Genomic DNA, 13,416 nt, shown 5'->3' with positions numbered 1-13,416 from the left:
GGTTAAATCCTTGGATATAGCAGTAGGATATGGGTAATATTTTCATCTAGTGAATATAAATCAAGAAAGTAGAGGGATATATTGACATCTGATGAAAAGCAGAGGGGTGGCCTGTAAAAGGAATGATACATAGAGCAACTTTTAATCAACGCTGCCTGGCAATGTTGCCGGTGACAGGCAACCAGGTGAGATGTAGGGCAATGGGCCCACAGTTGGCAACAACCAGTCAGATTAAAGTAAATCTGTTGCCAGGAGACAGACACCAGAAAGATGGACACTGAAGCTCCAAGTTGGTCACGTGATTGGCTGTCAGCATTCTGTTTGGAAGATCTCAAAAAGTTGCCCACTGAGATCAAAATTGTCAAGACAGAAATTTGTTGTCCATTCTAAGTGGGAAAGTTGCTCTGTAACATTGCTCAAAAAGTTGCCACGGGTGTCATTACCTTTTGATATTAGATGTCTTGGGGCATGTGCCCCAGCTTTGCAGAATAAATGCCCTGATCTATTATACATGCCCCAAAGTGTAGGAATTAGGCCTAAAGTACATTACCAGCTGCAGTGGTAAAGACCATTTCTGTGCACGTCCATTAAACTTAAGTATGCAACATAATTAATTAATTAATTAATTAATTAATTAAATTAATTAAAAGCTGCTGGTTACTAATTATACTTTTCAAAAAAAGCTGATTAATTGGCTGTTTAATTTGTCACATGCTGATGCAGTCTGATCTGTCCATCAGTCGTTTAACTGAATATGTTGGTCAGAGTTGGTGGAAACTGTGCTCTTTTGCACTGCATATTCAGTGCCTACTGTATATTCCCACATGACAGAGTTAAACAGAAATCAGGAAAGGAGGAAACAAACCAATGATCTTAAATTTCTTCTAGCCTTCAAACTACAAACACCAGAAAGGTTTCACTTAGGACGACACAGGGGGACCCCAGGTGACAGACGAGTTCCATTCCCTAAGTCAGTCTTTTAGTCGAATTTGTAGGTAAGTCAGAAAAATAAAAACAATAATAATAATAATGAAATGTAATAATAAAAGTGACTAGGTACCGTACTGTACATTGAACCAACAAATTGCTAAAAACACGCAATGTTTTGTAATGATGAAGTAGTGTTCGTTAGCATGAAGCATTGTATTTACCCCAAATTTTTTATATAATAGGCTTTACAGCAGTCCGTTCATAAGTAGGAGCTGTCCGTAAGTCAGATGTTCTTAACCTAGGGCGAGCCCGTATAACCTAACATGAATACAAAATGTTTTTGACATAAAATACTTTCCCATTTTAACCAGAATTATTGATTCGATTATTATTGGCATAGACTATTTGGTCAAAAAAAAATATGATGGTGACAGCAATTAGGCCGCCAGGTAAACTCTCGAAAAGAAAGACTGATTGCGTCACACGGCACACTGACGTGCATATTTTAGGTTCATGTGTCAGCGCTGTTTTGGCAGTCAGGCCCCTTGGTGATAAGGAGATGCTATTACAAGGATTTCCAGGTAGGGAAGTCAGATTCGGTGCTGACAACGGTGGTCACCTTCCATTTCCATGTAATGACTCACTGCAGGAATGGTAAACAACAGAGTTGGAACTGTTTCTGCATCTATGGACATTTTGTTAAAACAGGACTGTATGAACAGTAAATATGCAAATAATTACAAAAGTTCATTAACAGGCAATACAGCAAATCTGCATAGAGGATCTGCAGTTATTTAGTGTCACGATTACAATTTACAGACCAAATGAATTTACCTTAAGATACCTGGCAGGTCGGCACTTTCAGAAACTTCTGTAATTTGTAACTTTTTTATCTTTATTTCGAATATAATATTAGCAGTTAAACTGGGAAACAAGGAGATATCTGTTGGTGTATATGTTCATAAGCTGAAATTCAGTACAAGTTAGGTAGAGAAATAAACAGTAAAATGAAATATGTGAAAAGGATCAGATGTGTCGATTTAGAGGTTCCCATCAGCCTCAGAGCCGTGGGTCTGATCTTTTACCTGATAATAAAAATCAGCATTCAGACAAAACAGCTGGTAGTGGACAGGAGAAGATCAAGGTCGCTAGCTACCCCTTTGTCCATTCAGCCCGACATGGTGGCGATCGTACAGGACTATAAGTACTTGGGTGTCCACCTTGACAGCAAACCGGACTGGTCTGAGAACTGCATTGCCCTCAACAGGAAGGGTCAGAGCAGGTTGTAATTCCTGTGGAGGCTTGGGTCCGGCAGAGTCTGCGACGCGATACTGCCGATGTTCTAGGAACCTGGTGTTGTCGGGGCCTTCTTCTACGCTGGTGTGTGCTGGGGCAGCAGTGCGAAGGTGGAGAATGACGCCCAACTCAAGCTGATCAGGAGGGCTGGGTCGGTGCGAGGGGATAAGCTGGAGGCTAAGACACTGTGGCAGAGAGGAGGATTGCTGTCCAGACTTCGGTCGATCATGGACAATTCCACTCACCCGCTTCACAGCATCGTCTTTGGACAGAAGAGCACTTTCAGCTACTGACTGATTAACGAAAAACGCCTGAGGAAGTCATTCCTTCTGATGGCCATAAAACTGTACAGTCGGTAAATCAGTCAACCAGGACATATACAGTAACATGTATAATAACATTTATTTTATTTTTCTTATCAATTTCACCTTCCTATTTATTATATTTCATGTGCCACACTTATTGCCATGATAACCCACCTACTTATCGTCTCTAGATGTCATACTTATTTATTCTCATGCAGAGATTGTTGTATGTGGTTCTGTGTACTGTCTATTTTTGTCTTGTTGCGTGGTTGTGTAACATGGAGTCTAACAAACTATTTCCTTTGGGATAATAAAAGTCTACTGATTCTGATTCATTCAGCAGGTGTGGCACTGCATTTTGAGACTAACAGGAAACAGACACTTCATCACCTGGAGAGACAAAAACCATGAAGTATGCTGTTGTTCATGAACATTAGTTCTTAAAGGGGAATTCTTGAGTATTTAAAGTGTTTGGATATACCTCTTCTTGGCTGTGACCTCAGCCCCGTCCATTGTGTACAGCCACAAGTATTCCAAGGCTGATACCATTGTCTGTCATTCAGAAAGCTGTAATTTGTACTTAGTCATGCTTTACATATGAAGGCAAGTCTAAGTGGGTTCACTATAGCCATCCACCTTGTGTCCTTGTGTTTTCAGTGCAAGCCAGTTTCACACACAAGTAAAGGTTTTCAGACAGAGCTCTACACTGGTTCTACAGTAGCAATCCTATTAAAAATAGTGGGGATTCCTCATTGGGAAGAGCCAGTTGACGGCTATGATAGAAAAATACTATATGTTAGGTCATTTCCGCTGCTCAGTACTCAGCATTGTGAAAAAAATCCGGTCACTTTTGTCAGTGTTGCATTTGCTATACGACTTATACTAGATACATTCCCTGATATTTTTAATGAATCACCTCCCTTCAAACCTTGGTATGTCAATAAGGAAAGCAAATAAATGAATGCTCTATTTATTTGAGTAACTTGCAGTAAGAGTTGGTCAGTTATTTCAATAGTACATTTGTAATTAGGTGTTTTATTGTTATATACTGTATGCATACAATATAAAGTAGCACACAGAACATTTTAATTATATGTTTATTATATTTTTGTGAAATGTTTTGTTATACAATAACATATTTATACATTTGTATAATTATAAGAAAAATTAAGGTGTATGAGAAGAGGCACTTGATAAAAGCAAGAATATTTCTCTTTCAGAAAACATTTAAGTGTGTGTTTTTGAGATATTAAATATACTGTTTCATATTTTCAGCAGTTAACTTTGTAGTTAAACGCATTAAATCGATAATCAGCTCAGCTCATATTTTGTTAGATATTTTACTTGTTACGAGTTAAGGGGGAAACGTCAAAGCAGGACAATTGGCTTCTTCATACAATTCCAAGCATTTCACAGTTATTTCTTTTTAACCTAGTGACACATCTAGTGTTTATGGTAAAATGACCAGTATAACATCACAATATAGGATCGCAGTTTTTGAGATCTTAATACTTTGTTGGTATAAGATGCTTTGGAGTTTGATGGCAGCTGATGCTGAATTCCAATAAACGGTTATGGTTTTCAGATTAAATCAGTTTTGTTTTCTCAGGACTTTGATAATGACATCAGAACAGGAGTTTCTTTATGACATGAGCAGGTGCAAACAGGGTCCAGTCCTCTGTTCAAGGACCACGGACTCATCATACGCTGAATATCAGTGTAGATCGGAACATTCATACTAAACCTGATTTTTAAATGTCATTTTTCTTTTCAAATCATCTCCATTATGAATCCCATTCTCTCTCCCCACTCATGTATTTTTGCTCAAGGGCAATGAATTCTGTAGGGCATAAAGCTTTTTGAGTACATAAATTGCAATATAATTCTTTTATGATTATAGCCTTTTTAAACTTAATAAGCATATTGATTTCAGCTGCAGTTTTCCCCCTGAAATAACCACTTCTGTTAGAAAATAAACAACAGAACGCCATTGGCAAGAGCCCAGACCCTACAGCCCAGAATCATAAACCCAAATAGCTGATTGACTGATGGGAGCGGAGCCATATTTCATGTAAACAGCACATTTTATGTCCATGTGTATGAACAGGTTCAAATCTAGCATTGTATTTTGGTCATTTTAGTTTGCCTGAAACTTGTCTCCTTCCTTCATGCTCTAGTTGCATGCTTTGTCAGAAAGACACAAACACGACACAAGGCAGAAGGTCTCTGTATCTTAGCAACAGGCTGCTGTAATTACCGTGACAGAAATACATTAGTATGCCAGATATGAAACAATATGCCGTCGCTGTTCTCTCTCTGCTATTGGCTTAGAGAGCCCATCACCATCAACCTCGCCTCCCCCATTTAATGCTGAAATGAACACAGCTGGGTTATCTGGTGAAGTGGTGCCTTTCTCTACCGTAATCGAGCAAGTACTGTGTCCACCTCACACACCTTTTCTGTTGAGCACAGACATCCCCTGGATGGAAGCCAGTGACCCTGCAGGCTCAGAAGCCCAGCGATCTCATTCCCTTGCCATGTTGCGCTTCTTCTTTCGTTTAACAGGATTCCAGTCAGTGTGCTCCATTGCATTACAGTGGCTGTGTTTTTACTGTCTCCAACCTACTGTCACATCACCAGTGATTTGTCTACCTCCCCCTATCTTCCCAGCTCACATCTCTACCGCTGTTTGTGCTCCGGCACACACTCACATGCACACTGACACCCACACTCGTACACACACACACACACACACAAAAAGGGATGTAAGGTGGTGTAGCCTAGCAACAGGCGAGGTAATTACCGTGACAAGCTTGGAGCTGGCATGCCATATAGCATGTGGAGAAAACAGCCGATCTGATTTGTGCAGAAAGGGGGAAGGGGAATTTTCTCCTTAGTGTGGTACAGCAAATGCTTATTTGTGCTTATTTTTGCTTGATGGAGATAACTGATTTTTGCTGAGCAAACTGCATTTTGTAAAATTTCTTAAAAATTATACATATTCTGTATATAATAATCTGTAAAAAATACAACTCTTTAAAATTGCATTACATGACAATAAGCTCTATACTTGAATCTATGTACATTTCTCTCTTTCAGCATGTAAATGGACACTCAGAACTTTGTTAGACTTTCTTCTGACATGCATATAATCCCGACCACTGAAGCACAGCAGAGGATGGGCTGTAAGCAAAATCAGCCTGGCCAAGAAACTCCCCAGACTACAGTAGAACATACCTGCTCTCCCGCTAACGGACAGGATGCTCCTGAGAGTATTTGGCAGCTCGGGAAGTACACCAGTCGGTTTGCTAATCCAGTCAGTCCACTTGGGCAAGATCCACCATAGAAGGACAGCCTGGCCCATTATGATTATATGTAAACCATTCAAGCATAGCATTATATCAACTACGGTGTATGCCAACAGGCACATGAAAAATGAGGACAGTATATCACATACATGCTAAAATATTCAACTGAACATTACAAATAATGTTTGTAGCATTGGAGGTCCATTGCAGCTTTAGGCCAGTTTTCTGTGAATTTTTATGAGGCCACAATAAAGAAAATAGGTGGAGACTCCATCCTTTTTTGGGAAAAGCTGGTAAGCCACAGGCAGCTGCAGTGCTTGCTCTTCCTGTGGGTCACACACACCCAGGCGTGTAGGAACCAGGGGGACATGTACCCCCATTTCATTTGGTTTCTTTCATCCTCCAGCTAGACAATGGTCGGTACAAACTTGCTGAAGACAGTAACTAATTATGTGTGTTTTTTTTTCTTCATAGGTTCTGGGACAAGGGGGTGAAGTGAAAGCTGTTAACGGGGTCTCTGAACTATGGGCCCGTGCGGAATGGGGTTCCACGGTCTCCTGTGAGTACAAGACGAGAGGCAGCCACGAGGACGGACGAGGGGGCAGCCAGAGGAGGGGGAGGGGGAGGGGCAGGAGGCGCAGTGGCCAGCAGGGGGCGGACAGGAGTGTTTAAGAAGTTTAAGGGATGGCTAATGGGAATGAGAGCAGCGAAGGGCCCAGCATTCCTCTGGCGGCAGCTGTGGCGGCAGGAGGAGTGGCAGGTGGAAGCTCCTCATCGCCGGTGTCCACCTACGCGAAGCTGGTGCTGTTGGGCCTGATCATCTGCATCAGCCTGGTGGGGAACCTGGTGGTCTCTCTGCTCGTCCTGCGTGACAGAGCCTTGCACAAGGCACCCTACTACTTCCTGCTAGACCTCTGCCTGGCAGACACCATCCGCTCGGCAGTCTGCTTCCCCTTTGTGCTGGTGTCCATCAAGAATGGCTCCGCCTGGACCTACAGCGTGCTGAGCTGCAAGGTGGTGGCCTTCATGGCCGTGCTCTTCTGCTTCCATGCCGCCTTCATGCTCTTCTGCATCAGCGTCACGCGCTATATGGCCATCGCGCACCACCGTTTCTATTCCAAGCGCATGACCTTCTGGACCTGCGTGGCCGTGGTCTGCATGGTGTGGACCCTGTCCGTCGCCATGGCGTTTCCGCCCGTCTTTGACGTCGGCACCTACAAGTTCATCCGAGAAGAGGACCAGTGTATCTTCGAGCACCGCTACTTCAAAGCCAACGACACGCTGGGCTTCATGCTGATGCTGGCCGTGCTCATCCTGGCCACCCACGTAGTCTACATGAAGCTCCTCCTCTTCGAGTACAAGCACCGCAAGATGAAGCCCATTCAGATGGTGCCAGCCATCAGCCAGAACTGGACCTTCCATGGGCCAGGCGCCACTGGCCAGGCAGCGGCAAACTGGATAGCTGGATTTGGCCGAGGCCCCATGCCACCAACTCTACTGGGCATCCGGCAAAACCTGCACAACCAGAACCGGCGGCTGTTGGGCATGGAGGAGTTCAAGGCGGAAAAGCGGCTGGGCAGGATGTTCTATGTGATCACTCTGTTCTTCTTGGTGCTCTGGTCCCCTTACATAGTGGCCTGCTACTGGCGTGTCTTTGTGAAAGCTTGCACCATTCCACACCGGTACCTCTCCACCACTGTCTGGATGAGCTTTGCCCAGGCCGGGGTCAACCCCATCATCTGCTTCTTCCTTAACAAGGACCTAAAGAAGGGTTTATTAGCTCACCTGCCTCCTTGCTGTAGGACTACACCTCAGCTGCCCCGTGAGCCTTATTGTGTCATGTGAAAGGAGAGGGAGGGGGAGGGGCTGACAGCAGGGGAGGCAGCAAAGGCACGAACAGCCTGAGGGACCACGTGAGCTGTTGTGGCCTTTGATTCAGTGCAAGATGCATTAAGGGTTGGGCGTAGAGAGAAGAAAGCAGAGGATTTCTACTATATTTTAATTTCTCTCTATTAAAGGAGACGTTTTCTTATGTCCTGTCCTAAAAGGTACACATCCAGTTTTAAAATGCATACAAGAAGTCCAATTTGAGGATTACGTCAGGCCAGGAGCTGTCACACAAAGACGACAACTGTGAAGCTGTTATTGTCTTGGAGGTAGCTATTATTGCTACATTAATTATGCTTTTGCAGGTGTAACAAGCAGGTCATCCAGCAGAAATGCCTTTACAGGTATTCTAAAGATGCTTGGTCTTAACAAAGACTGCTTTACATAATAATCTAAGACATATTCCAAACACTCAATACTTCTGGAGAACTACTTAGTTCAGGAACCAAATTTAATGCATGTATATAATCTAAGCTTTGATGTGAAATGAATGTAAAATTTATGGAAAAGTTAAAAATTAGACTTATTCTGATCCCAGGGGGTAATTTTCTCTCCAAGACACAGTGCACCATTGGCAGAGTTGGGCCTCAATCTGGGCCTGCTGAAATGCTATGAGCGAGATGTCAGTCCAGCCCGCATCCCATTTCTCAGGCAGACACAGGCACTGATTGGCTGCCTGAGCTGTTTCCTCTCACAAAGTCACATGATTCACGCTGGACATCCACAGTGATGGAGTAGCCTCAGTTTTCCTCATCTGCGTGAATCAAAGGCAGCACTAACACGGTCAAGGTGAAATATATTTATGTATATTTCCGAGTTTCTGTAAATTATAGCATATTCGGGCATTTTATTGCCTTGCCTGGCTTTAAGGTCCTCTTTGATTATGATAAATTATTATTATTGATGTGTTTATTTATCTTAAACTTATTTATAGGTTGGTTTGACAAACGTAAAGGTACGTGAGTCCTTTGTTGCACATTCTGACCTTTTTATGTCCTTTAAAAGCTGTATTCCAATAAGTACACTGGATTAAATGGTAAATTCATGAGAGTGAAACGTGAGAATACTGTGCAAATACATTGGACACTGTACACAAGGGCTTTTACAGCACACGAGTAATTTACCGGAAGACCTGAATTGTTTTGCTCTGATTTTTCAGACAAATGAGGGAGGAACATATGTTGGGAAATGGATTTAAAGATGGAATTTAAAGATTGGTTACCTGGCAATAGAAATGAGCGGAACCCTAAATCCTTGAGATAAGACTCATATAATAATGACAAACAAACTTGTTGAAAGTAAAGAAAAAGGAATGTTATATTGAAACAAAGAAGTTGAGCCATATTAATGACATCTCGGTCTTTGTTTTTGGTATGACCTAACTAATGCTTTCAATTCATGAAATATGGTACATTAGTACAGAGGCGTCCATCTTCACAACTGATGTTCCTGCCTCAGCCGTAATGAAAGGAGGGGCGTATTGTTCTATTTCAATGAATTGCAATTGTCAAAGAACAGGAGAAAACAAGTGAGGGCAAAAAAAAAATAATAAAAAAAAGCTCTAGTGAATCAGTTCACACAATTTGTTGTGTTACTTCGCCTAACTGTTTCGTTGCTTTAGTCAGCGTCGCAGACTAAATGAATGGTGTGACATACAGCAGCGAAAGAATGATGACTCATAATGAAAATCGGCCATGAGGGACAGAAGTAGCTCATTTCTAGCCTGGTAACTTTCTTTGTGACTTTCTGACAAAACTAGAGGACAGATTAGGACGTATAACACAAAAGGGCCACAGCACCTGGAATGGAGGCCATAGTGAAAAGTGCAGGTTTGAAAGGCGACGAGCGCTCAGACACAGGCATTAAAAACGTAATTACATCCGTCCACCTTATAACCTACTGTCTGTGTCACACGGCACACACATGCAAAATTGATATATGCATTTAGTAGAGAACTATTTCCGTCTGAAGGCTGGCACTGCTGTTAAGCAGTAATGGGATGCCAGGTTGAAAATGTCATTTACTAAAGAAGAACAATTTTGATACCGGACATGGTCACCCTGTAATGTCAGCAACTTTCAGGAGTGATGGAACGTGAAACGTTTCATATTTTGAGTCATTTCTGCTGGGAGGAGTTTTTTTTATATAAGAATGAGTGCAAAAAGAGTCGTCCCCTACTAATCAAACCACGAATGGTGAATTTTGGTAGAAAAGAATGCCAGTGTATTTTAAATACCTGATTAGTTGATTATATCAAACGACATTAAAAAAAAAAAAAAAAACATAATAAAATACATACTGGTAAAGGAAGTAGGGAGTAATACCTATTTACCTAAGATAATACTAGATTATTTTGTTTGTTTATTTATTTATTGGCTAGAATGAGAAAATAAAATAAACAAAACATGTTAACAGTTAATGATCCAAGACTGTTTGTAATGGCCTTATATTGTGCAATGTCAGATGGGGCACATAATTATACAGATACAATTTGTTTTCGTGTGCCTGTTTTTTCTTCCCTGATATCCAGAAATGATAAAAGAAAACCAGTGGAGAAAATTGCCTATCGGAGGATGCATCTTCTACTTTTGCTCATACAGAGAGGAGTAACAACCCCCCTCTATCCACCAGGAATTGAGTAAAAAACACACAGAAGAGGAGCTAAATGAATAAAAAAAAAAAAAAAACATTTTGGCAAATGCGACAAAAGTGTACGATTTTGCACATTGAGGAGAAGAGACAAGAATAGGGAGCTGATGCTCTTGAGGATTTAACGACGGGAAATGATTCGTGTGGATTTCTTGCAGAGACTTTTACTCATTCTGGGGGGCTGTGTGGGTTTGGGATGAGGTGATGTGGAGTAGTGATGAAGCGGATCACAAAGTGGATGTGGGGGGGGGGGGGTAGTGTAGAGAACAGCTTTTTTTATTGATCATAAATGCCTGTTCTGACTTTTTGAGTTTCTTCAGGCATACTATCTTTTGTAAATTAACTGTGACCGCCGTGCTATCCAATGTGTATAATATGGACAATGGACTAATCTTTCGGGGTGGGGTTCTGGCTCAGATTTATACCACGCATGTCTGTGTGTATGTGTGTGATTGTGAGCGACAGATGATTGGCTAAGAGGGAGGGTCATTCCACGTATTCGAAATGAAAAATGGCCACATACCCTAGAGCTTTGTTTTAAAAATGTTGACTCCTGTTAATGCTTCGCTCGGTCTCTCTCGGACTCTGTACAAAAGACGTACAGAATCAACGCTGTGCGTCAAGTCAGCTTAAGCTTGTTCTAACTGGACAGTAGTGTTTAAACCCAAATTAAATCCAATTTCAGAATGCTGGGTTTCCAAAGAATTTTGAATTGAGACATCCCAGTATCCATTAGCAGATTAATAAATGGATGATAAACCTATTGCAAATAAGAATGAATTGTTGCCCAAACAATATCTAAGCTATGGGTGACTATGGGAAACTCTAAGGCATCAAACTTGCTGTATAGATGGTTTTAAATATAAGTAAACTGAAACTAAGAACATCAACGGAAGGTGGACTTTACTGGTGTCTGCATTAGTAGCAGTTAAAACTTGTGGGTGTTCGGTTTCGGCCCTTTCATATTTTACGAGTTTTCACTTTTCAGCTCCACTAAAATGTTTTCTGTAAGTTCCCAGTTGCCCAACGCTGACAGTTTGTTACTTTTATCACCACAAGTTTCCTATTGAACTATTATAACGTTGGGTGACAACAATCACATTTGTTTTCTCAGTAGATCCGTGGTTGGCAGGGTAGCGTTTCTTTTATAGGAATTTGTCATGGGTAAGAGTTTATGAAGTGAAATAAAACATTTTAACTGTGGGAAAGGGCCATGGTAAGTATAAAATGATTTTAAAAAAGTGACGAAATGTTTTTTTTTTCTTTGATTTTTTGCAAGAATTCTTAATTCATCAGACATTCAAAGTTAATCTAGAACCTAGATTTAACCCCAGATTCAACATAGTAATTTTTTTTAGATATTTAAAATGAAAAGTCAATTACCCACCTGACAGAAGCTATTACAATTTAGGATACATCTTTTCCATGAAAAACTATGCAAATCCAAGGAAAATAATATCATAGTGACAATATTAATTTTGTGATTACAGAATACACTGAAATACTGAAATAGCTAACCCTATATCTGTTCATTAGTATGCTTTTTAACCAATCTACGGCTTCTGCCATTCGCAAAGTAGTACTTACTTTCACAATCTTAATTATGTTCTGAAATGGTCTTCTGAAAGTGGAACGTAAATCACGCTGCATGAACAGCATACACGATCTTCCAAAAACAATATTAAAGAATGAAGAACATGAGTATTTTAATACATATTGAGTTTCCCAAGTCCTGCTTCGATGTTAGAGCACTTACTTTGTAAAGAAATAGCATAGCTGATTCTGCAACCTATAAAGAATGTCATTGAAATGTGAAACAAAAATTGTAAATATCAAAATCACAATTAAGATGCATCTTCGGTAATATTTATCATACGTAGTACCAGTTTAGAGATTTACACCCATGATGGAATTCCGCTAAGAGACGAGGTCTGAACGTAAACCTTAAATTCTGTAAGTATTACTGTCCCCATGGCTCACTTACAGTAATTAGTCAGGAGTAACATTTTTCATAATCTCAAGTATGTGGTGAAGTATATAAAAAAAGCTGAAGGTGGGGTAGACAGATGAATCAAAGATTCCACATTCTTTTCTGTACATTTGAAGTGGGTTTTTTGCCATCCTGCCAATAAAAGTCTACTTTTGATGCATTTCAACTACTTTTTTTTCAGTTCCAAATGAAAGCATATTATTTGCATGAAAAGACAGTTATTCTAACAGGAAGGAAATTACACAATGGGGTATAAACACAGGTAACAGTAGCAGTTGTGTTTTGCTTAATCTGACCTATATCCTACATCTCATGGAGAGAGGACAAGTAAAATAACACTAAACTACAAAATTAAACCTATAATTAACAATTTGTCTAAAAAAAATAGGGGATAGTATATATGATTATGGAAGTTCTCAGTAGTTTTACTTTACCTGTTAGATATGGCCAACAGTGCTTTTCAGTGTAATGCAAAGTAGGAACAACTGCAATTAAGCAGATGGTGAATGGTTTTCATTCCCACTGAGCTATTGACTAACTAGCTCTAACTAGATTTTCCATGTTAAGTTAAATCCAACATCCCTGAACGAGCACTTGAAAAATCACCAAATTTACATTTATCCTAATAAAATCACCCATGGAGATGGTGCGTGGCCCAAGAGGTTAGAAGACCGTGCCCATAACTGGAAAGTCACCTCTTCAAATCTGGAAGTTGGCAGAATTATCATTGTGACTGTGAGCAAAGCCCTTAACCACAGCTGCTCCAGGGATAAGAGTCTTTTTCTCCATTATAAGTTACTTTTGCACAAAAAAAGCCATTAAATAAATATTTCAGCGATTAAAACAAAATTAACCAATCACTGATTTGAAACAAAGGGCAGATTTTTTGTTCATGTTTTATACCACTACATGCATTGCTCCACCGAGTTAAACCAGCAGTTTAAAATGAACCTTTTCCTGTTTTAAAGTAATTTACCCAGGACAAGTGATTCAACCACCAGCTCAAGGCCACTTCATTTCTCACGTGGAATAAAGCTAAGCACACCCACCC

The 13,416-nt window shown here is 40.6% G+C and overlaps 1 protein-coding gene across 1 annotated transcript; it reads left to right on the top strand.

Moving 5' to 3' along the window:
- Nucleotides 1-6,487: 6,487 nt before the first annotated feature.
- On the top strand, nt 6,488-11,062 carry gpr173 (G protein-coupled receptor 173). Its single transcript, XM_049016049.1, has one exon. It carries the CDS (start codon nt 6,524-6,526, stop codon nt 7,682-7,684), a length of 1,161 nt encoding a protein of 386 aa, XP_048872006.1. The 5' UTR covers nt 6,488-6,523; the 3' UTR covers nt 7,685-11,062.
- The last annotated feature ends 2,354 nt before the right edge of the window (nt 11,063-13,416 follow it).

Source organism: Brienomyrus brachyistius, chromosome 6 (genome assembly GCF_023856365.1).
Source record: "Brienomyrus brachyistius isolate T26 chromosome 6, BBRACH_0.4, whole genome shotgun sequence".
Lineage (NCBI taxonomy): Eukaryota > Metazoa > Chordata > Actinopteri > Osteoglossiformes > Mormyridae > Brienomyrus > Brienomyrus brachyistius.
Note: the sequence above shows the minus strand (reverse complement) of the source record. Positions and strands in the feature narration are given on the sequence as shown.

What these genes read in the sequence shown, in the direction of transcription:
- gpr173 (XM_049016049.1), top strand. Translation starts at nt 6,524, where the DNA reads ATGGCTAATGGGAATGAGAGCAGCGAAGGGCCCAGCATTCCTCTGGCG.